Source organism: Carettochelys insculpta, chromosome 6 (assembly GCF_033958435.1).
Source record: "Carettochelys insculpta isolate YL-2023 chromosome 6, ASM3395843v1, whole genome shotgun sequence".
Lineage (NCBI taxonomy): Eukaryota > Metazoa > Chordata > Testudines > Carettochelyidae > Carettochelys > Carettochelys insculpta.
In genome coordinates this window covers 15,765,291-15,788,451 of record NC_134142.1, presented here as the reverse complement: position 1 = coordinate 15,788,451, position 23,161 = coordinate 15,765,291, and the positions used below count along the sequence as shown (strand labels likewise).

General features: G+C 43.5%; 1 protein-coding gene across 1 annotated transcript in view; it reads left to right on the top strand.

Annotated features, from left to right (window-relative positions):
* The window catches only part of KCNH5 (potassium voltage-gated channel subfamily H member 5), a 234,387-nt gene that overhangs the window by 9,046 nt on the left and 202,180 nt on the right, over window positions 1-23,161 (top strand). The window contains exons 2-4 of the mRNA XM_074998679.1: window positions 11,154-11,277; window positions 16,497-16,603; window positions 22,224-22,352. Of these exons, the coding sequence (XP_074854780.1) occupies window positions 11,154-11,277; window positions 16,497-16,603; window positions 22,224-22,352 (360 nt within the window). The remainder of the gene's footprint in view (window positions 1-11,153; window positions 11,278-16,496; window positions 16,604-22,223; window positions 22,353-23,161) is intronic.

Genomic DNA, 23,161 nt, shown 5'->3' with positions numbered 1-23,161 from the left:
AACTGGGGAGTTCTCCCAGCATGCCGCAATTTCTAGTTCACAAATTCTAGTTCCCAGGGCTGCTGCTGAAACTCACGGGTCCTTGGGCTACACCAGGTTCAGCAAAAATCTGCCCATTAGCTATTGTAAGATTGTGTAGATATAGTAAAAGGTTTGGGGCTGTATTGCATAGTTTCCTACTTTTTTATATGACGGAGCTTATGTGCAAAAGAGAAGCATGAGTAACTTAAAATATAATTGATTTTACAAGAAACAATGCTAGCAAACGTTGAAATATTTGCTTATTGTGTTCATTTAGTAGTATAGTTGCTTGCCATCCATCTTAAAGTTTGTAAATATGAGTATTATTAGTTGACCCTTCTGCAATGCTAGGAACTCTTTCTGAGCCAGGCATGTCCAATGGCTGAGACTTGTATTCTCCTCCTGTAGACATCAGTGTTTTAGAAATACCTAATAAAGAAACATATGCAGAACTTTGCATTAGGCATTCTGCAGGATGCCAGAAAGATGGAGGTGGGAAAAATTCCTGGTGGACCCACTGCCACTAGACAAACTCAGAAATAATAAAAGTGGACTGTTCTTGAAGGAGATGGAAAAGGAAAGTGCATTTTCAGCATATCAATTAAATCCAGCAAGAGTTAATACATGAATAGACATTTCAACTTAATAATTGTGGAAATTTCAAAGTTAGCTGCATGCGAATCTTTTTCAAAGAATGTCAGTTAGCTAATTGGGAAATTCCTCAGCTCCTATATTCCTGTGTTGGATCAGAATTTATCATGTCTAGTATCAAAGTTTCAGATATGGCCAGTATTGAATGGTCCAGATGCAAGCACTCCCCACTTCTCCACATCATTAGTAATTTACCTAGCAAGTGTTGCATCTCCCTATGTGGGAGGAAAATATATTCCTTCCTGGGTCATATAGCCCTTAGTTTAATGGCATTTAAATTACTTATATATTATCAAAGATTTGTTTATTTGTACCCTACCGTCCAGAACTTCAGATATCATTGATCGCTCGTAAAATAATCTGGTTCTTTTTAGAAAGCTTGACTCTCCTGTGGCAGTGAATTCCACAGGCTGACTACACACTGAGGTCGTGATCCTACTATCTGTACTCTTGTGAGTAACCTCATGCTATGCAAGAAATTGTACCGGTTGAACCTCTATAGTCTAGCACCCTGGTGACCTGACTGGTGCCAAACAAAGAGAATTTGCTGAACCACAGCATTGTCTGGCAGCATTATCAACACTTCCACTGCTTACTGGGCTCTTAGAAGACATATAGGGGTAAATTAGAGCTAAACGACAGTACAGAACACTGAGAGCCAGGACTGGGGGATGTAAGCAAACTTTATGGGCATGTGGAAAACTTGGATAAGTGGTCATCCAATTAACTAAAATCATGTTCGATTACAAATGTTACCGGACAAGAGAGTTATATTTGTAGAATACGTACAGGAAAGTTATAAGGTTAAATTCTGCCTTTAGGTTAATATAACCCATGTAAAATTTAGGAAAGGAAATACAGAGGGAAATGTAAATGTTTCTATATTCTTTGTTTTCTTTTTTCCTTTATTGTAGGGTTCTTGTTGCTGTAATTATATATATATATATTAGTTCACAGCATTTGCTAATTTTATTGATTCATCTAATTAAACCAACACAAGAAAACCGCAGGAACACTAAAATTCCCCAAACTCTAGAAAACTGTCACTGGAGCTGACACCAGGGCACTGGTACACAGATGGAAACTGTGTAAGGAAGTAACCACACTGCCTCACTCTGCTTATCAAACTAGTTTGAAGTTTTATCACTACTCAAATATTAGCAGAGGCAAAAAATGCCTTCTTCCATTGTCTACTTCCTGGGAAATTCTTCTTTGACGATATCTAGCCATAGTGCTCGATGGTCTTTGGCTAGACACAGCAGCCAGCCAGCGGAGATGAGAATGAACCCAAAGCTGATTGCATTTTAAACATGAGGCACAGCGTCATTTCTGACCAAAGCCGTCCAGCAAATACAGGATGTGAAACAGAAACAAAGCTACCTCTCAGCAAGTATAGCCCCCCAGCAAAATAACTAAGGGAGATGGAGAAGTCTACTATGGTCAGTTCTATGTAAATCTTCAACCTGATGGAGATGGATGGCCTACAAATTCCTTAGGTAGCTAGGTTGTATAATTTTGGAGCTATGCCAAACAGGCAGTGGTGGATTAGCTGATGGGGGCTGGGCCTAAGTGCTCCAGTCAACTGGAGAGCCCCAGAGAATTCTGCCACTGGGTGATGACCCCACACTGTGGCAACAACACTGAGTTGGAGAAGCCCCCATGCCCTGACCCCACTCTCCAGCAGCAGTGCCAAGCTGGTGGGATGGGGGCACCATCCCCAGCAGCCTCTGATCTCATCCCTGGCAGAAGCCATGGGATGTGGGAGGCTCCAGTGGGACGCCAGACTCTGTCCTCTGCAGAAGCCATGGGACAGTGAAGCCTCGGTAACCCCAACCTTGGAAGAAGCCACAGGACCGGAAAAACCTCTGATTCTGGCAGAAGCCACAGGATGGAAGCCCCAGTTACCTTCCCCACAACTCATCCCTGGAAGAGGGAACAGAGCAGCAGGGGAAGCTCCAGCAGCTCAACCCTGGTTCTCCAGAGGAACGGAAGGGGAAGCCCTGACACAGGGATCCCTGCTGCAGCCCTGGGATTGGAGGAGCTCTCGCTACCTGCCACACCCTGGGGCAATGGTGCAGGGACAGAAATTCTCTGGCCGTGGGGCTGCAGTGGGGCTAGGGCAGAAGGGAGCAAAGAGGGTTGCAGTAGGGTGGTGGAATAGGGGGAAAACAGGCATGGCCCCTGCCCTTGTGGAAGGGGCTTGTAAGAGGGCTTTCTCTCACCCTCTTCCGTGGTGCTTGTCAAATGGACAGAGAGCAGGCCAGAAGTCTGGCATGCAGACGCTACAATGTTTGTTGGGATACATGCTGGAAAAAATCCCATAATTGAAGCTGCAGAGCCCTGTTCCCTGGATTTTTCCCTTTCCCCTCCTTAGAAGGCATAATCATACCTGAAACGCATGCCCTCACCACTGCCCCTATAGTTATGTTTCTTTTGGGAGGATTGTAGGTCTGGGGGACTCATGCCCACCCCTTTTGTATCCCATGGGAGGGTTACAGAGTGAGGTTGTACTACACTTAGAGGCAGGAGTTTCTCTGGTCTTTGAATATTTTACCTCCCCCTCAACCTCCTTTGCCCCTCCTGACTGGTTGCTTGACCTTGCCTTGAGATAGGAGTTTGAGGGAATCTTTGGGTGTGTGCCCATGTATTACATGCCCACCCTGCTAAGTAACACTTTTACTGCACTTACCTCTTCTAAATGTAGGCACCTCTCTATATAGGAGCCTCTAACTGTTACTGGGAAGATCTTGTGTGCTGCAGTCTGGGTCTAGAGACTACAATTCCCATGAGGCTTTGGGAAGAAAAGGGAAGATTAAGTGAGCTTTTTGGCTGGGTGGGGGGAAGAAGATGGTGGCCTCCCTCTTTTTGGAGAGTTGAGGCTGATCAAACAGGCTGCTTCAGGGCAGGTGTGGAGTTTTCTCCCAGCCAGGAACTGCTCTGGGGAGCTACAGCCTGCTAATGAGAGACCCTGGAGGGAAGGAGCTTTATATGTGCCTGTTAAAGTGCTGCAGAGGCCAGCTCCAGGTCAGAGGGGCTGGTAGTTTGTTGCCTTGCCTGCACTGGCGCACAGAACCCTCACCAAGCTGTCTGCAATGCAGTGGAACACCTGCAGTGCTCCAACGCAAGCGAGCGTCTCCAACTGTGACACCTGAGGAGTGTACGCTCTGGGATGGGATAACTGATGGCAACGTACATGCTAGTTATATGTTTCATTTATCTCTGGGTATATTGTTAATTGATTTTATTCAAGTTTAGCCTGTAGCCTTGTTTCTTTAAGTTGTGAAGTAAGGGTGTGTGTTAATTCTAATTTGGTCTATTAGATATATGCTATTTATATTTGCTGTTTGGAAGTTACACCCAGATTATAACTGGAATAAGTTTCCTGGAGGTTTCCAAAGGCACACCATGAAGTGTGTACGGGGCCAGCCAGGTCGAGGCACTGGCATTTTACAGACCTTTAGAAATCAGGGCTGACAAGGGAACTCCCAACTGTCCCAACATCACCACAAGCACACAAGTGAGTGCTGCCTGCTCCTGAGTAACCCAGGGAGGAAAGAAAAAGGGGTTACATAATTATACAGACATATCCCTTTGGTTTACGTAAAAACATGAATCAGACCTGTCTTTGTCCCTGGTAGGGAGAATTTGTCTGTAAGAAGACAAAGGCAAAGAAAACGTAATATAGTTTCAGGCGAAAATACAAGCCTGGATCTAACATTGGCACTAACGTTCCTAACAGGCCAGAAAGCAATGAGGCTGTGGGTGGGAGGGTGTGGCAGGGTGCCCATTCGCTGTGGGCCAGGGCCCAAGAAAACCTTAATCTGCTTCTGTAAATAGGCAACTTTGGTCTTGATGGCTAATCCAGGGCTAACTCTTGCTTATAGTCACTGCAGAAACCTATATACTCATCCATGTAAGAGAGGTGCAGTCATCGCTCCCCTGTGAGTCAGCAGGAGGCCACAGTGCCTCAGTATGTTACCAGCATGGCAGCGTACTGTTGGGGACATTAGCAGAGTACATGCAGCATCCCAGCCTTGGTAATGGGGTTACCTCCCAATGGTAAGATGCCCTGGGCTGGGGTAGAGCTGGTAAGCAGTCTGAGGCAGGGGCACTTTGGTGGTCGGTTGGTGGCACCAGTCCAGTGGCAGGGCCACTATGGTGTACTCCACCTACACGGCCTACATTGGGGTGTGGTGGCAGTGGGAGGGGAATGCAGGTCTACCCAATTCCATTGCATTCTAGCTGTGAGGGCCCAAACGGTGGAGTGTTGTGGGGCTGCAGAAGGCTCTGAGACAAGGTTTTAAGGAGAAGACGTTAAACCCGCAAAGCGTAGAGGCTTGTATTTTTGTTCGTCCTCAGCCTCATGCTTGTTACAATGATTGTTGTACTAACTTTTGCCTCTTATCAAATATATCAGTTTTTGTTTGATTTTTGTGGGGGTTTTTTCCATGCAAAATCCATAGAGCAAACCAGAACAAAATAAGAACCCACAATCGGTGCTGCTTTCCTGTCTCCCCTGGGTTTGGTCAGGCTTCGTTAATGAACGCTTTTTGAGCACAGTGCAATCCTCTGATGTGAAGTGCTGTTAAGTGCAAAAATATTCTTAAAAAATCAGGCATGCCATATGTCTGCTCTTGGCTGAGACATGCCTCTGATACTGTGCACATTGTGTTCTAAAACTGTTACAGGAATATAGGCTCAGGACTGTGCCTGTCATAAATAATGAGATATATCTATATAATCTCTGTTCATTGGTTTATAAATCTCAGGTCCCCAAGGAAGGGTCACATGTCCACATGATGACCCTGAATGACTTTGCATTTGGAAGTCTGACTGTGCTGAAAGATGTATAGAATAGAAAAGTTAGCCTGTCAGTTTGCATCTGGTGAATGGAACACTGCCTGTTGTCATGTGAGGTGTTTCTTACTTGCAAGTGGTTAGACCGTCTTCAGCAAGGTAGGTAGGCATCCTTCAGTCTGCATAGACTATGGATCGCGCCCTTTAAAGTTTCAATTGAGGACTTCATTTACAGCGTCTATTGTGACTATGAAGACCCACGTGAGAGTGACAGTCCTTGCTGCATCTCTTGCAGATGTGGTGGGTGTCTGGCAAGTCCTTATTGTGCTTTCTGTGTGCTCGCTTCTCCTCTGCTAGCTGTCTGATCTTCATCTCGCCCTTCTGAAAGCCCTTGTGTAACCCCTGCCTCCATCTGCTGCGGTCATCTGCTAGTTCTTCCCAGTTGTCCAGCTCGATGTCTACCTCTCTGAGGTCTCTCTTGCAGACATCTTTGTAGCACAACTGGGGGTGTCCGGGAGGTCTTTTGCCAGAGGCTAGCTCACCATACAGGATGTCTTTTGGAATCCTTCCATCATTCATCCTGCGGACGTGGCCAAGCCAGCAGAGTCAACGCTGCCTGAGGAGGGTGTGTACGGTTGGGATTCCAGCTTGCTCGAGGACGGCAGTGTTGGTCACTCTGTCCTTCCATGATATTCCAAGGATGCGCCTGAGGCAGCGCAAGTGGAAGACGTTCAGCCTCTTTTCCTGGCGGGCATACAGGGTCCAAGTCTTGCTGCCATAAAGGAGGGTGCTGAGGATGCAGGCTCTGTAGACTTGCATTTTGGTGTGAGTGTACAGCTTGTTGTTATTCCACACTCTCTTGCTGAGTCTGGACAGAGTTGTGGCCGCTTTTCTGATCCTCCTATTTAGCTCAGTGTCCAATGACAGGGTGTCAGTGATGGTGGACCCGACGTAAATGAACTCGTGGACGACCTGTAACATATAGTTGTCAATGCTGATTGATGGGGATTCAGCAACGTCCTGACCAAGTACGTTTGTCTTCTTTAGGCTGATGGTAAGCCCAAAGTCCTTGCACGCTTTGGAGAACTGATCCAGCAGTTTTTGAAGCTGGTCTTCTGTGTGAGACACTATAGCAGCATTGTCTGCGAACAGCATGTCTCTGATGAGGACTTCTCGCACCTTAGATTTAGCTTTCAGCCTTGCAAGGTTAAACAGTTTCCCATCAGACCTTGTGTGCAGCAAGATGCCCTCTGTTGAAGATCCAAAGGCATGCTTCAGGAGGAGTGCGAAGAAGATCCCGAACAATGTCGGAGCAAGCACGCATCCTTGTCTGACGCTGCTCCTGATTCTGAAAGCATCCGATAGTGCGCCATCATATTGGATGGTTCCTCTCATGTCTTCGTGGAACGACTGGATCATCTTGAGTAACTGTGGAGGACAGCCTATCTTGTGGAGCAGTTTGAACAAACCATCCCTGCTGACCAAGTCAAAGGCCTTGGTCAGGTCGATGAAGGCTATGTAGAGTGGCTTCCTCTGCTCCCTGCACTTCTCCTGCAGCTGCCTTAGAGAGAAGACCATGTCAATGGTAGACCTCTCTGCGCGGAACCTGCACTGTGATTCGGGGTACACCCTCTCAGCAATCTTCTGGAGTCTGCCAAGGATGACACAAGTGAACAGTTTACCAGTGACGCTTAGGAGGGAGATTCCACAGTAGTTGTTGCAGTCACTTCTGTCTCCTTTGTTCTTATACAACGTTACATCGAGGGCTGAGTCAACCACAACGTTCTCGCGTGAGTACAGCTTGGAGTAGTGCTCAACCCAGCGCTCCATCTGTTTGGCTTTGTCAGCAATGACTTCACCAGATTTGGATTTCAGAGGTGCCATCTTGTTCTGGGTGGGTCCTAGTGCCTTCCTCATACCCTCGTACATTCCTCTGAGATTACCAAAGTCGGCACAGGTCTGGATGCTGCTGCATAGCTGGAGCCAGTGGTTGTTGGCACAGTGCCTGGCTGTCTGCTGTACTGTTCTTCTGGCCTCTCTAAGTGCTTGCTGGGTACTCTGGTTCGGTGAGCGTTTGTACTCCAGGAGTGCAGCGCGCTTCTTTTCAATGACTGGAATCATCTTATCGGAGTTAGCTTCGAACCAGTCGTTCGTGTTTCTAGCTCTTCTTCCAAACACCGACAAGGCCATGTTGTAAACTGTATCCCTCAGATGTTGCCATTTGGATGTCACATTGGCGCCCCCAGGGCCGCTGCGCAGATTTTCCTGGAGGGTCTCTCTGAACTTTTCAGCTTTCTCTGAGTTTGCCGTCTTTCTGGCGTCAATGCGGGGCCTTCCAGCAGGTTTAGAGCAGTACAGCTTCTTGGGTCTCAGCTTGAGTTTGGAGCAAACTAGCGAGTGATCTGTATCACAGTCAGCAGTATGATAGCTGCGTGTCAGAAGGACGTTTTTGAGGTTATTACGCCTAGTGATGACCACATCTAGTTGATGCCAGTGCTTCGAGCGTGGGTGTCTCCACAACACTCTGTGCTGTGGCTTCGTTTGGAAGAATGTGTTTGTGATGCACAGATTGTGGTACGTGCACAGTTCAAGGAGACGCTGTCCATTGTCATTCATTTTTCCCACACCGAAGTGTCCTAAGCAGGAAGGCCATGAGGCCCAATCAGCTCTTCAGCAAGATTGATATATAAAAGGTGTATTTGTGTATGTGCGCAAAACCAGTCCTGTTTTTGGTTGAATACTTGTTTTATCCTTGTACATTCTGAGATTTGTACACGCTCTCCCAAGTAGACTTTTCCTCCCCAAGGAGTGTTTCAGTTCTGTACTAGCTCTGATCTTCCAGCCCATACAAGAGGAATTAACTAGGCTTAATGTTGTGAAAAGTATTCAGCAGTTCTCATGGGCGGTGTGTGGTGGTGGGGGGATGTCTTGGCTGATATGGAGATGAATTGGACAAAATCAAACTGTCCCCTGATAACAGTCATGTTCTGAATTGGCTATGTCGGAGGGCGTTCCTCATGGATAAGGTTCTGTTAAAGCTGTAATAGTGCTGCAAAAACAAAACAGTTGTGCAGAAAAGACCTCAGGCTACTTTTCCAGCCTTGAACACCTTTTACCCTCACTTGTCAGGGTCCTGGGATATTTCATTTTTATCCTCACCGTGCAGTCCTTTAACGGTTCTGGCAGTTGGTGTGCATGCACTTGTTACATCCATCTAAATACCCTGGACTCAAAAGATGACCTCACACCCAAACATTACTGGACTAGTGTTCTACTTAGACAGTGCGAGACACAGAGAGAGAGAATAGAAAATCCAAATTAGAAAGTAGAGGCAAATTGATGTGCAGAGAGCTGAAAATTGGAAGCCACTGTGTAGAAAATAGAGGGAACAGGATAAAATACCTCAAGTACTGGTACAGGGGTGAAATCTTGGCTAAATTGAAGTCAATGGCAAAGCTTTCAGGGTCACCCCATACTTTGTATTTATTTGTATCGTGTTAAGCATAGAAGCTCCAGTCATGGGTCTGGACCACTTGCTTTCCATTAGGTAGAAGAATCATTTTAAAAAATATTGATTCACCTTTGGAAGGGGGAGATGGAGGGAAGAGAGATTTTTGGGTGAACTCAGACTAATTATATGATTGGGTGTAACAAAACCAAGTGCTTTATCCTCACATCATTCTGTCGTTATTGGATTTTCACAAGGAAAAGTATGTATCTTCAGATTTTTTTCCCTAAATTTAACTTTTAAAAGTATATGAGAGAGAGAGAGAGAAACTCAGATTTTTTTCAACATAATTATTGTGTTAAACAGAATACTATTTGGATTATGTACAGTACAAGCGAGGTTATCTGGAATTTGGATAACTGGCATGCTCAATTAACTGGCATTCACTCTGCCAGTGGCCACCTGGCTGGGACCAGTTGCTGTGGGGTTGGGGTGACTGTCTGCCTGGATGGGGCGGTCTGTCTGTCTGACCAGGCGGCACTGGTGGCAGCAGCAGGGCCAGTGAAGTGGGGCCACCGGTGGTCCCGCTACCATATCTGGCACATTTGATTATCCAGCACCGCTGTGTAACTAGGGGGTGAAAGAAAATAGAACTTCTACTGTACTCTCCATTCAAGCCTCTAAACCATAAGGAAAAGTGCAGTGTAGAACCTATGAAACACCAATCACTGTTCTTTGATATGAAAGTGAAGTAAATATACAGTAGAGTCTCGCCATTCATGAGTGCCACATTCACAAATTCAGTTATTCACGAGTGACCTCACTTCCCTGGGGCTCTGGGGTCAGGGAGCGCCAGCAGGTGCTGTGGCTTCCCCAGAGCTCTGGGCAGCAGTGCTGGCAGCCACCGCTCCCTGGGGTCCAAGCGTCAACCGCCACGTGTGAAAATCAACATTCCCTAGGGTTCTGAACCCAGAACCCTCGCAAACATTGAGTCCCTACTGTATTAAATAAAAGCAGTGAACATGGTTATCCTATAGCTATCATAAAGCTAGCTGCTAAAAATTCCCCTTTTACCTATTTTTGGATAATATCTTTGCTGGGAGGAAGATACTTGTATTGTCACTGTGTTTTTGTACATTAGAGACTTCCAATGGCTGCACTTCATTAGGTTTTTAAGCACCAGTTCAATAGCCGTACTTACACAGTGCTGACAGATTACTTTGGATCACAACTGGAGAAACCTCAGTTTTAGACAATAGGGAGAACATTTTTATGGATGATGAGCATGTGACATTCTGGCAATGCAGCTGAAGAAGATAGGTATTTCCTGCTTCAGAAACACCATGCTGAAAGGAGCTTAGGAGGAACAACGTTCCAAACTGATGTATCAGACTATTTTAAGACTAGCTGCTTATGTGTTTGAGCCAATCCATGTGTATCAGCTGTAGGCAAAGACTAAAAGAAGAACAGATGATGGAAGCAATGTTTAAACACGGGATCAGCCTCCTGAAGCCAGTCACTGAAAATTATTAGCATATTTATAGGAAATGATACAGTCTGATAGAATTAACTAGAGACAACACCTCTGTATGTTTTGTAATATAGACACGTCCCTCCTGTATTTAAAATGTTGTTTTCTTTTCTAATCTCAACCTTGAACTTTTTACATCTCTTGCTTCCCATCACTGTATTAGAGCTCCATTCAGCTTACTTATTTTCTGTCAGTATAAGTGTGATATAACTGATATAATTGTGCAAATTTCTGTCTGCCTGTTGTCTGCTATCCTCCACCCCAGTGGTATCTCCCTCTTAATAGTTGTTTGAAACACTTTGGGTACTGTGAAAAACGTAGTATTTTATTTGTCTTATTATGCAAGGTCTGTTATCAATGCAAGGCATGCTGACAATGTAATGTTAAAAAGTTCAAGGTTATTATCAAGGCACAATATCCTGATCCTATGTTGATGATAGGTAGGAGCAGGTGCTTGTGTAGGTACTTTTAGGTGAAAAAGGTGCAAACTATGGTATATACAAATCCTGTGCAATCAAGTGCAAAGATTCATTTTATAATGCCACATCCTTGTTTAGAGCCTTTAATTCAGTTAAATGTTAAATCCATAGTTGATTGTTTTCTATTAGTATGAAGCACTAACTATAATTTATTTATAACACAATAATTATGTTACCTCACTTGGTGGTTAACTATAGATTTTCTTCTTTTTTTTTTCTTTTTTAGAATCAAGTTTTTTACTGGGAAATGCCCAGATTGTGGACTGGCCTGTAGTTTATAGTAATGACGGTTTTTGTAAACTCTCTGGATATCATCGAGCTGACGTCATGCAGAAAAGTAGCACTTGCAGGTACGTGGTATATTTTACAAACTAATTGTATGTATTGAGTGAAAATTGGTACTCTCCTTTACAATGTTTAAATGATCTTGAAAGCCTTAATGTAAAAATGATATGTTAAAAGTTTGTCAAATCACAAATGAAATCAAGTATTTAAGGTACCAGTGCAGTCAGTAGTATTTATAATGATAAAGGCTGCATCCTGCCCAGTTCTGAGCACCTGATCTCTCAACCAGCAAAACACTTAAATGTGATTAGCTGTATGCACTTGACTAGTTCTATTGAAGTCAATAGATCTGTTGAAGTCAATGGAACTAATCAAGTGCCTCAAAGTTAAATACATGCTTCAGTGCTTTTGCTGGAGCTGGGCCAGACTGTTCAGCATCTTATGGGATTGAGCCCTAAATAAAAAAGAATACATCTGATGGTAATGTAGATTAGTTTTTAGTTTATAACATTTACTAATGAATATATATTTTGCCAACCACGTTTTGAAAACAAACAAGTTCTTCTTTTAAATCACTACAGGCTGAATCTCTCTAATCCGTCAGTCTCTTGTCCGGCAACATCTGTAATCTGGCACGATTTTTGTAAGCCAAATAACCATTTGCTATGGGTGTGGCCAAGTTCTCTATGGTCCCATAAAGTTTGTTTACAGCCATCAGTCCTGGCTCTCGGTGTTCTGTGCTGTTAATAGGCTGTAATTTAACCCTAAATGTCTTCTCAGAGCCCAGTAAGCAGTGGAAGTGTTGGTTAGACAATAATAAGCAGAAGTGTCTGTTAGACAATATTGACTTACCATGGTCCTGGAAGACTCTTGTTTGGCATCAGTCAGGTGCTGAGGATGCCAGACTAGAGAGGTTCAACCTGTAACAGGCTGTGAGTTCAGGAATTTGTAGCTGCCTTAAAACAGTTGTTGATGGTGTAAGCCATCTGAGCAGTGCAGGAATGAAAAGTATTTTTGTTTGCAAAGGAAAATTTTAGAGATTCTGGGCTAAGTTCTCCTCTTCCTTTGGGATTGCTCCTGATTTACATGAGTATCAGTGAGATCACAATTGGGCCTGTAATGAAACTGACAGAGAGATGCAACGGAGTCCCTGGATGATGCTATGGTAGAGGGCTGATTCCCTGCATGATGCTTTCTTTGGAGTCTCCTCTCGACCCCACAGTGCTGGCTCCTGTCCTGTGGTGCTGGGCCTGGATCCCTGCTCCATGTGTTTTCTGGCACCACTCACTTTGGACTGGTGGCTCCTACATTGCAGAGAGGCCAAACCTGAATGAGGCTGCAAGCCCATTCATCAAATTTTCTTGTTCCCTCCTTTCCCCTAGGTGGTGGTGAGCCTAGCTCCACCCTAGACGTACACTTAGAAATGAAGTCAGTGGAGTTGTGCTCTTTTATACCAGGCTTCTTTTGAACAACTCTAGTGAACAAGCTTCTGGGACTTCCTTAAGCAGTCTGCTCCATTCTCCTACAGTTCTTACACTTAGGAAGATTTTCCTGAGATATAATCTAAATCTGCTGTATAGTAGTTTGAACCCACTGTCTCTCATTCAGCTCTCTGAGACAAGAGGACAACATTTCTCTCGTCTTTTTTTACAGCAGCCTTCCATCAGCGGCATCCTCAGTAATTATGGAGCCCTGAGCAGTAACATTATATCAGTGCCCTAGATGGGTGGGGTGGCGGATAACAATCCTTTAGAAGTGAGATTTTATAATCTTCAGCAACGTGCTAATGAAATTTGAAAGCAAATTTTAAATTGTAGTAATGACCTGGATGTAAGTCTACAGACCATGTGGATCAAGTTTGCAGATAACACAAAGCTAATAGGGGGAGGGTGGAGGAAGAGCCAATAACTAACACTATGAATTCAAACACAACAGGAAGTCCTGTGGCACCTTATAGACTAACAGATATTCTAGAGCGTAAGCTTATGTGAATAAAGACCCGCTTTGGGTCACGGACATTAAGACCCAGAGGTGACCCAAATTTTCAGGTGTCCTACACAGCTGCATATTCTGTGTATGGGTAAGGATGGCTCTACCCAGTATCTCATCCACCTCCCCGCCCTTAATTTTCTCTCTTCTAATCTAACCATAGCCAGCCTTTGCTTGCGTGGCTTACATTGCATCCCTTTGATCATCTTTATCTCGTGTCTCTGCATTCTTTCTATACATTGATGACCAAAATGGAACACAACACTCTAGCAGAGGCTTAACCAGTGCTGAGATGAGGGCTGTTATCATCTCTCGTGACATGCATGCTGTGTGTCTCTCAATGCAACCTAAAATTGCATTTGCTTTTTTTATTGCAATAGCATCACATTGGTGACTCATGCTGAAGTTGTGATCACCCAGATCTTTGTGAACAGTACTGCTGCCAAGCCAGTTACCTCCCTGTTCTGTGTTTGTGCATTTGGTTTTAATTCCCTAAGTGTAGCATCTTATATGTGTCTTTGCTGAATGTCATTTTGTTGTCTATAGCTCAGTTCTTCAGTGTCAAGATCTATCTGAAGTTTAGCTCTTTCCTATAAAGTATTAGCTCTCCCTCTTCCCTTCCTGTTAACTTTGTGTTATCTGTAAACTTGATTCACATGGTCACTATACTTAAATCCAGGTCATTCCTAAAGATGTTAACCAACCCTGGGCCCAGAACAGATCCCTGTGGAAACCCCTCCTCTGCCAGTTATGTATCCACTTAATGGTAGTTTTGTTAAGCCCTCATTTCTCTGTCACTAATCAGAATGTCACGTGGGACTGTGTCGAAGGCCTGGCCAAAGTCCACATACGTTATGACTATCTCATTCCTCTTAGCCAGTTATTCTGCCAAAGAAGGAAGTCAGACTGGTTTGGCATGATTTGCTGTTGATAAATCCATGTCAGTGATTATCCCTTCATCTTCCAGGCATTCGTAATCTGAATGTTTATCCATTCCTCTGATCGCTTCCCAGATATCAGTCAGGCTGACTAATCTCTAGTTCCATGGCTCCGCTCTTTCTCCTTTTTTAACTATTGCATTACATGTTAGCACTTCTCCATTTCTCTGGGTCCTCTCTTCTCCTCTCCTCCATAAATTAAGTATGCTTGTCAGATAATTCTTTCAGTACCCTTGTGTAACTAGCCTCTGGTCCCACTGATTTGAATTCATTCAGAAGCTGGGCCGATAGCCACCGCGGGCCTTGGGGCAAGGTATGGAAGGACCTGTCTTTACGCTCTCAGGAGGGGCTGGGGCCAAGGGTGGAAGGAACGAGACCAAGGGCATTCGGTCCTCAGCACCACCCGCAGCAAGGTGCTACTTCCCCCTCTCCCGAAGCTCTCAGAAGCCATGTGGAGTGACGCTCCTGCAGCTTTTCAGAGGAGCCCGGATCTCCTGGATTACGTCGCTGCTACTGTGGTGGCCAGGAACTCTGGGACCCTGTGCAGTTGTCCCCAACTTCAACAGGCCTGTCATTCAGATTGGTCAAAAGATCTCTGATGTGTGCCTTACTTAACCTGATCTGCATCCCTTCCCCTTCATTGCCCAGGGCAGGGATGAGCAACCTTTCCAAGGCAGATTGCCAAAATCTGACCTTTTGGCCATATGGTCCGAGTGCCGGTGATACTTTTTAAAGTCACTAATAGCCATACTTACAACAGCTTCATTAATAAATAAATAAAGATGCAGAGCTTTACTGTTTAGGTGGTGGTTGGCAGCATTAGCTGGTCTTTTGTTAATCCACAGGTGGCCTGGCTTTGAGCAAGGTCCAGGCTGCATGCGGGAGGAAAGTGGGGCTGAGCTCCCACCTTGCATGCTGATGAAAATCAGCTCGCATACCACTCTTGGCACCCGTGCTGGGGGTTGCTGGCCCCTGGTCTATGGTAACTTCACAAGTTATCTGGTCACATTAGTTTTTGAGAGAAGACTGAAGCGTGGAGCATCTCTGTCTTCCTATCGTTGTCTACCAGCTCATCTTCTCTATTGAACAATGGACCTGCAGTTTCCTTCGCTTTACGTTCATATCCGCTGGGTGGAAGGGGGGAGGAGGAAGGATGCACAGGTGCATTTTAGTACATTTTCAAACATATGATATAAAACATGTGATATAAAAATAATTGCATAACACAAAATAAGTAAATGCATTTTCATACTTGTTAAAAATGTTGCATAATAGTTTAGCGGTTTGGTTTTGTAACTTGTGCAATAAAAAGGCAGTGCATACAGTTCTGTTTGATTCCACAAGTTAGGAAGGTCAGGTCAATATTAGGTAACGACAGCTTAGAGGAGCTTAATGGAGTTTTGCACATTTACATCAGCACAGAGAATTTGAACCAGGGATGCCATTCCATCAAAATTCATCCTGCCGATAGGTGCTGGCACTTATATAATTGATGATTGGGATGCCCTGTTTGAATGGGGAAGCAGAGTCATTGATCAAACACTTTGGCACAGGTCTAACTTTAAGCATGTGAGTTGTTCCAGTGATTTCCTTCCCACTCACCAGGGGTGAATGCAAACTTAATGTAACTGGGACAATTTGTACTCTTAAAAGCTGTGCTGGATTGGGAACTATTTTTTTGCAAGAGGATTGCAGCCTTTATTTCTTGCTGGTGAACTTGTATCTTGATTCATAATCAGCCCTTCATAAGTAAGTAAACGCCGATTATTTGAATGTGGTGGGGGTACATCTGGATAATTTGAGAGAACAGAACTTTGATCTGTGTCTGAATTTTGGATTTGGGCCGTGGAAGCGAATTTTGGATTTGGGCCATGGAAGCAAATTTTGGGTAACTCAGCATGGTCATAACTGATGCTTGGATCATCAGGACTTATTTGTACTAGATTCCATTCTGCCCCAGAAGTCTGAGGGAATCTAAGAAGGTTTGAGAATTTGCATGGCTTTTGTTTAGTTTTCTTCTCCACTTTGTGACTGAAGCATTTTTATGTGTTGCCCAGTTGTAGTAATAGCACATTTTAATATATTGTCAGCTGTTTTTTAACAATCTAGCCTTGAGTGTATACCTACAAAGTCACTTATATACAATGATAAATGACAGCACATAAATCTTTTTTATGATAAGTAAGCAGCCACAGTTGTTTGCTTTGTAGGTTTCATGACAATCTCGGGGCATGATAAATGTTGAAATGAGGTGTAAAACATAGTTAAGTTTCAGTGAATTACAGTTACTGCATAACCAAAGCTTATTTTATTTGTCTGTGGGAGAAAAAATACAGAAGTGGATTTTTCTTTTCCAGTTTTATGTATGGGGAACTGACGGATAAGAAGACCATTGAAAAAGTCAGACAGACTTTTGACAACTATGAGTCAAACTGCTTTGAAATTCTTCTGTACAAGAAAAACAGTATGTATGACGTTATATGCAACTGTTGGTAATTGACAGTACATATTTTAAATAAATACTTGATCAGCTCCAGTTTTTGTTGTAACACTTGTGTGGGAGTTTGGGACAAGATTTTTAAGAGTGAGTGATTTTGGGTGACTTAATTTTTGAATGTGCATGTGAAATTCCTTAAAAGGGTCTGGTTTGCAGAGAGAGAGGTGCTCTACTTTTTTGGGAAGTTTGGTCCCTTTAACATGCCTCAGGTGAGGCCCCCAGAAACACAACTCAATTTTTACACTTTTGGGGTATGTGAAGGGGATCAAACAAATGAGGTACCTGGGTAAGAAGCACGCTGCAAGGAGTTCCATGCAGATCAGAGAATGTCCTTAAATTGAGACCTGGAATGCTCGTGTTCCAGATGTTTATGAGAAGGTCCTGCCAATTGTACCTGTTTGTTTGATGGCTCTGTGATGCATAAAGTCATTCGATTGGAACTTGGATGAGACCTCCAAACATAAGACCCAGTCAGGAATTAGTATAAGTTTGTTAGAAGGCAGAGGACAGTGTGGTAACTCAGCAACGTGACCAGATTTCCCCATCAGCTGTCTGGCTTCTGCAGCAAGTTTCTAAGAGCTGAAGGGGATCTCAGGTCACCACGAAATGTTGCCACCAATATCCGTTTCTCTTTAGGTGTTTATGCTGCTCCTGTGCAGTGTTCTTCTTGGTCATCAGCCTTTAACGTGATATTGGACAAAATCTGTCAGATGTGGATTGACTGGCAGAATTTACAGATTGTAGTACTGTGGTGTTTTTAATTTGTTCAGTCACTAGTAGTTTTTTTTTTTTTTTAAATGTTTGGCCTTAATCACTATACAAATGCTGCTGCCACAAGGTCATGGAAGCCTGACCGTCTAACTTGCATGTACATTCAGTTGTGCGAGGCCAAGTAATGTAATATAGGTCCTACCCTGGCAAGCTGCTTTCCATGGGCAGACCCCTGTGCCTGCATGGCGTGGCTTGCAGGACTGGGTCCAGAGCAGTGTTCCCTGTAAGTCGAGTGCTTGGGCATCCAACCAGGACAGATTCAGGTGCTGTCCCACTGATTAGTACAGTGCAGGTAACTGCCCACAGCCAGCAACATACGTTTCTTCTGTTGGTGGTGTACATCCACATTTGCCTTGGTGTACATAACAAAATTTATTCTTCCCCTGGAGGAAACAAAAATAGAGGGAACATTGGCCCATAGCTTTTCCTAGTGCACTACACTTGCAGATAAATAGTGCCCTCTAGGAGAGAGCAGTCTGTGTACCAGAGCCTCAGCTGCTGGTGCCATATGTTGCACAGAAACGTCTGTCTCTGAGAACTATGAACTTAGGAATTCAGACAGTGCTGGTCTTTAAAATGATATGAGTGTTCTTTATACTTTTAGTTCCAGTTTCCCTTTTCAGGAGAAATCACCCCATCATTTACCTTTCACTCACTTAAGCAATAATAAATGATCCTAAGATTCCCCCAAATTTTTTCCATCCCAAAGTATTTTAGCAAACTTTGCCATTGAAAGAACACCAGTTGCAGCTCTGGCTTCCAGATAATGCCTCAGGTGTTGAGACGTGCTGTGAATCACACCATTCTGATCTTTGGCTTATGGTCACGTCTGTGTCTTCACTTTTCCGCTGCTCCGCTCTTTTGTCCATGTAGTCTGCCTGATTGCTCCCACATGTTAGGAAAAATTCACGAGGAGGGTTTGCCCTGCATTTCTCCTTTGGAAGAGGCTTTTAGCATTGCCAGCCATGTTTCCAGCTAGTCAAAGAATGGATCCCTGGCATCCAGCTCTCCCCTTGGCCTTTGGGTTATCTTATTAAAAATGAGCTTAAGTGGCAGTTCCTGGTGAACAGCTGTTGTTCATCCATTAAATTCCTTTCCCATTTAGTTTTAAATAGAAAAGATAAAAGCTTTCTCCTGATCTCTTATCCATGGCAAGCCAAGGGCTTTCACTTAGAAAAAGAATATTGCCTTCTGGAGTAGACAGTCTCTCAATAAATCTCTGACTAGGAGATTTCCAGCTCTTCTCTCTGTAGTTTTACAAGATATGCAGGATACTGGAAGGACTCTGTAATAGGAAAATAGCCAAGTACAGTCTATAGGGTCATTCTCCAGGCTTGGATGGGATCCCATCCATCAATTCAGTCTCTTTTGCTTTCTTTCCTCTTCACCAAAAGCCAAGAAATAAGACTCTTTTTGCTACTAGCACTTTCACAGCCAACCTATATGTCAGCAAATGTATTGTCCGGCATTTGGTTCCCCCATTCGTAATCTAGACCTGGTTTTCTGCAGGTTGGCAAATTACATCCTTACAGTGACTACACTACAAAAGTACATGTTACGGTTAACATTGTATCACAAAATAGGTAGAGTATGTTTTTTCCTATATACCTGTGGAAAATACAGACTGTAACCAGATTGAAGAGTTTCCATTTAGTGGAAGCCAGGTGTTTTACTCCCTTGGGCCTGATTTCATGGCACTTTTGCAGACTAAGTGGGAGAACACCCAGCATTCATTTTCAGACCCCGCTGTGTCTAGCTGTGCTGTGTGTTTGTGCTCATGAGCTACTCAGGTTTTTCTCCTGAGTGACTCTTTTGACAGCAAATGAGATTTGACTGGCTTCTTTTTTGCCTCCCACATAGTGTGAGGTATTATTCGAGGCTGCTGCTTTCAGGCATTATCCACAGAGTTGCTATCCTCAGGTGCTTACATAGCTTTCAAAGCCTGCTGGTCTGAGGCCTGCCTAATTTCCTTATGTTTGTTAGAGTGCCTTCTGCTTTTCAATTAGTTACTTGTCTAAAGCTCTGCACATTACAAATGCCCTAGACATCAGTATTCAGGTCTGTAAATCTTGAGTTGGCTGTTGGGAGTAGAAATAATGGAGCAGTCAGTGCAGTGTCCCTGAAATAACCACAGAACCACTGTTACTGTTGTTATGTAACTTGTTTAACTGCAAATAGGTCAATGAAGCCACACTAATTATGGTAAATTGCAGTTTTGACCTTGTCCACACTAGTCTGGCTTTAAACCATTTTATTAGCATTGCCCTCTGGGCACCTGTTCTGCAGTTTTTGGTACAGCTCTAGAAGCAATCCATGCTGGGAGATTTTGAAAGGCGGGCGGTGAGTTGTGGGTGGATTAGTGTGTGCCCAGACTGCCACTAAAACAGTTTCAGCTCAGACTGAAAACAGTGTTTAACATGGCTGAATGCATCTCTAATGGCATGTTGATAAGCCACCCTCCGGCACGAGGCCTGGAGATGCTCCAAAGATGTATAGATGCTTGTGAAGCAGCCAGTGCTGCTTTGGTTTTGGCCCTTCGGTAGCCTCCGTGAGAAATATGAAGACATCAGGCTTGTTGTAAAGCTGCGGCTCTGTGGAATTGTACAACACTTCTGAATGGGAGCGAAATGGGGGCACAGAGGAAAGCTGAGGATTACTGGAATGGTGTTTTCCATTCTTGTGGTCTCTGTTCACTTCTCCATATCAAGTGGCAAAACAAGATCAGAAATGAGGCTTTTCAAAGCCAAACAAACTACCATTTCCATCAGCACTGGGTCAGTTTCAGTGACTTTTGTGGTCTGGACATATTGGACTGAAAGACCGACTGCATGCAAAGCGTGTGCATCAAGGAATGGTGCGCTTTGGGTGGCAATCCTGTGTTTGCCAAAATCCTCAGTGATGTGACAAGTTTGCCAGCGATTGATATCAATCGAATATACAATAACACCATCTTAAGTTCCTTGCCAGAGAATAATCCACGTAGCAATCTGTAACGAGGCCATGCCCCATGCTGCTGATACTGAGCCACCAGAAGTCCCACTGTGTATGGAAGTGAGGTTTTATAAGCTTGCTGTGGGGGGCAAATGACTCTCAGGATGGTCCATGTTTTCTAGTGTTGGTAGAGTTTCACTGTCGTGCCTTTCCTCCACGTGAACAGTGCGTCTGTAAACAGACTGTTTAGAATCCCAAATCAATAAGCAGCCCAGCATGCAGCAAGAGGACTGAAGGGGTCCATAATCCTTGTGGTGGCTGGCTATACAGTGGTGGATTTGACCCTATAGAAAGTGGGTTACTTGCCGATTTCATTCTCCTGCATGATGTACCAATAAGCATGTTACGCTCCTGCATATGCGGCACTTGATTAAGGGAATTCTCCCCCGCGGCAAATTTTGAGGAGTAAAAGGACTTCGAAGTTGCCCGAGCACTTCAAAGTACCGGCGGGTTAGCCGCGGCTACACGCGAGCCGGCACTTCTAAGTTTAACACTTCAGAGTTGCCGCGGGGGAGAATTGTCTTAATCAAGTGCCGCATATGCGGCGCGGCACTTCATTAATAATCTCCCGACACCTTACTTACCATGCTCCCTTCGCAGTTGGGAGCTAGAGTAGACACAGCCAGGGAGTCCTATGTGGGCTCTGTATCCAGCTGAGGGAGGGAGAGGAGTATTATCTAGTGATTAGCCCAGGAGGGGTGGGTTCACCTTTTGAATGTTCTTTTTTACATGTGGTCAAATTTGGGCCATGGCAGATCTGACAGTATCCTCCTAATTTACAGAGAAATGAAAAAAAATGGTTTTAAAAAAAGTCTAAAGCTTGTTTTGTAAAGATACACATCTCATAGAGCTGGAAGAGACCTTGGGAGGTCATTGAGTCCAGCCCATGGCCCTCTTAGCAGGACCAAGCACCATCCCCCTCCCTTTTAAAAAAAAAAAAAAAAAAAAAAAAAAAAAATCTCTTTGCTGCAGATCACTAAATGGGTCCATTCAAGGACTGAACTCACAACCTGGGTTTAGCAGATCAATACTCAAACATCTGAGCTAAGATGTCCAGCAGAGGAGAAACATGGGCATATTTGCCCTTTTGTTTTGGTTCTCTGTGATGTGTAAAGTGGGCCTCTCAGTTTTCCTCCCTCCTTGTTTATTACCTTTAAAAATACCAAACTCTTGCCTTGCCTCAGGATGAGAACCACCTTAACTTTAATGGAGTAGTGAATACTTTAGAACAGTGTTTAAACTATGTTCCCTGGAACACTGGTGTTCCGTGGACAACTTGCAGGTGTGCTGTGAGTGTTCAAAAAAAATAATTCAAAGTTTTACAATAAGATTATATTTTCTCTTATTACAGCAGATGCATTGTTACTTCTTCATTGCTATGATACCTCATTAAATCACTTCATTATGTTTCTGCAGTATATGTTGCTGTTTGGTTTCTTTGGTTAGACTTTTTTTTTAAAGATAAGAAAATTTTCATATTGTTTGGTGTTCTGTGGTCTCAAAAAGTTTAAGAAATACAGCTTTAGAGAGACCAGGCTAACAGGAGAACAGTCACACATACACACACACTTACAGGAGAGATTATGTGGGATTCTTTCTTTGCTCACTTGTGGTAGCTAATTTGATATCCTCATTTTAATGTGCATGTGAATATATTATTAACCCCCACAAACATGAAATTAAGGCTCTGGCAATGGTACAGACATCTAGAAAGTTTTCAGATACATGTATGTAATACAGCATTTAAAGCATGAAATGCCCTATGCAGGGGCAGCGGAAAGCCAGTGTTGTACCACATGCCATGGTTTCTTTCTCTCTTTTCCAGGAACCCCAGTTTGGTTCTACATGCAAATCGCACCGATAAGAAACGAACATGAAAAAGTGGTTTTATTCCTGTGCACTTTTAAAGATATCACTTTGTTCAAACAACCCATTGAAGATGATTCAACAAAAGGTAATTTCAAAAACAAATTGTTAATGTTAAGATACACATACAGTAAACTTCCATATCCAGCATTCTATCATCCAGAATTCTCAGATAACTGGCATTTTAACCATAAGTAAATTTTAGTTGTTTTTCATAAGTACAGTATACTGAAAGTAAATACAAATAAATACCGCAAACACAGTTTACAGTGTACAGTACTATTGTAGTTGTTAAATGAAGTCCTCTGCATACATGTTTGTTTCTTAATATCTAATCTTGTTTTTCTTAAGTGTTATCCATTGCTAGGTATACTTCTCTATTAGCCAGAGTATCTGAATATCCCGCAATCTCCCGGTCCCAGGGCTCCCGGATAAGAAAGAGTTTATTGTATTCAAGTTGAACTTAAGAGTAGCAGCAAACCTTGAATCTGAAATGTTTCTTGTCTTCAGGAAATACTTAGCAATATGGAAGAGTTCTTACTACATTCTGCTATGTTTATGGTATAAACCTCTCAGATCAACTGCTATGTATGTATAGTCACTAACAAAGGTTGCAGCTATCCCTAGACTGGGTATATGTTTTTTGAGAGGGGTATGATTTCACTGATTGTTTCAGTGCTGCTTGATTTGCTTATGTTAGAAACTAGAATTGCTTTTGGACACCATTAACCACTTTCAATCATTTGTTAAACTTTACTATTTCAGGAGATTGGAAATTAAATATCGTTCCCTGAAAAGATTGTAATTTTCCATGTAGTAAATACTGTTTTTTCCCCTTTGTGTTGAGATAGTGATTGTCTTTTTCCTCTTGAAGGTGAAATTACAATGAAATGGTCC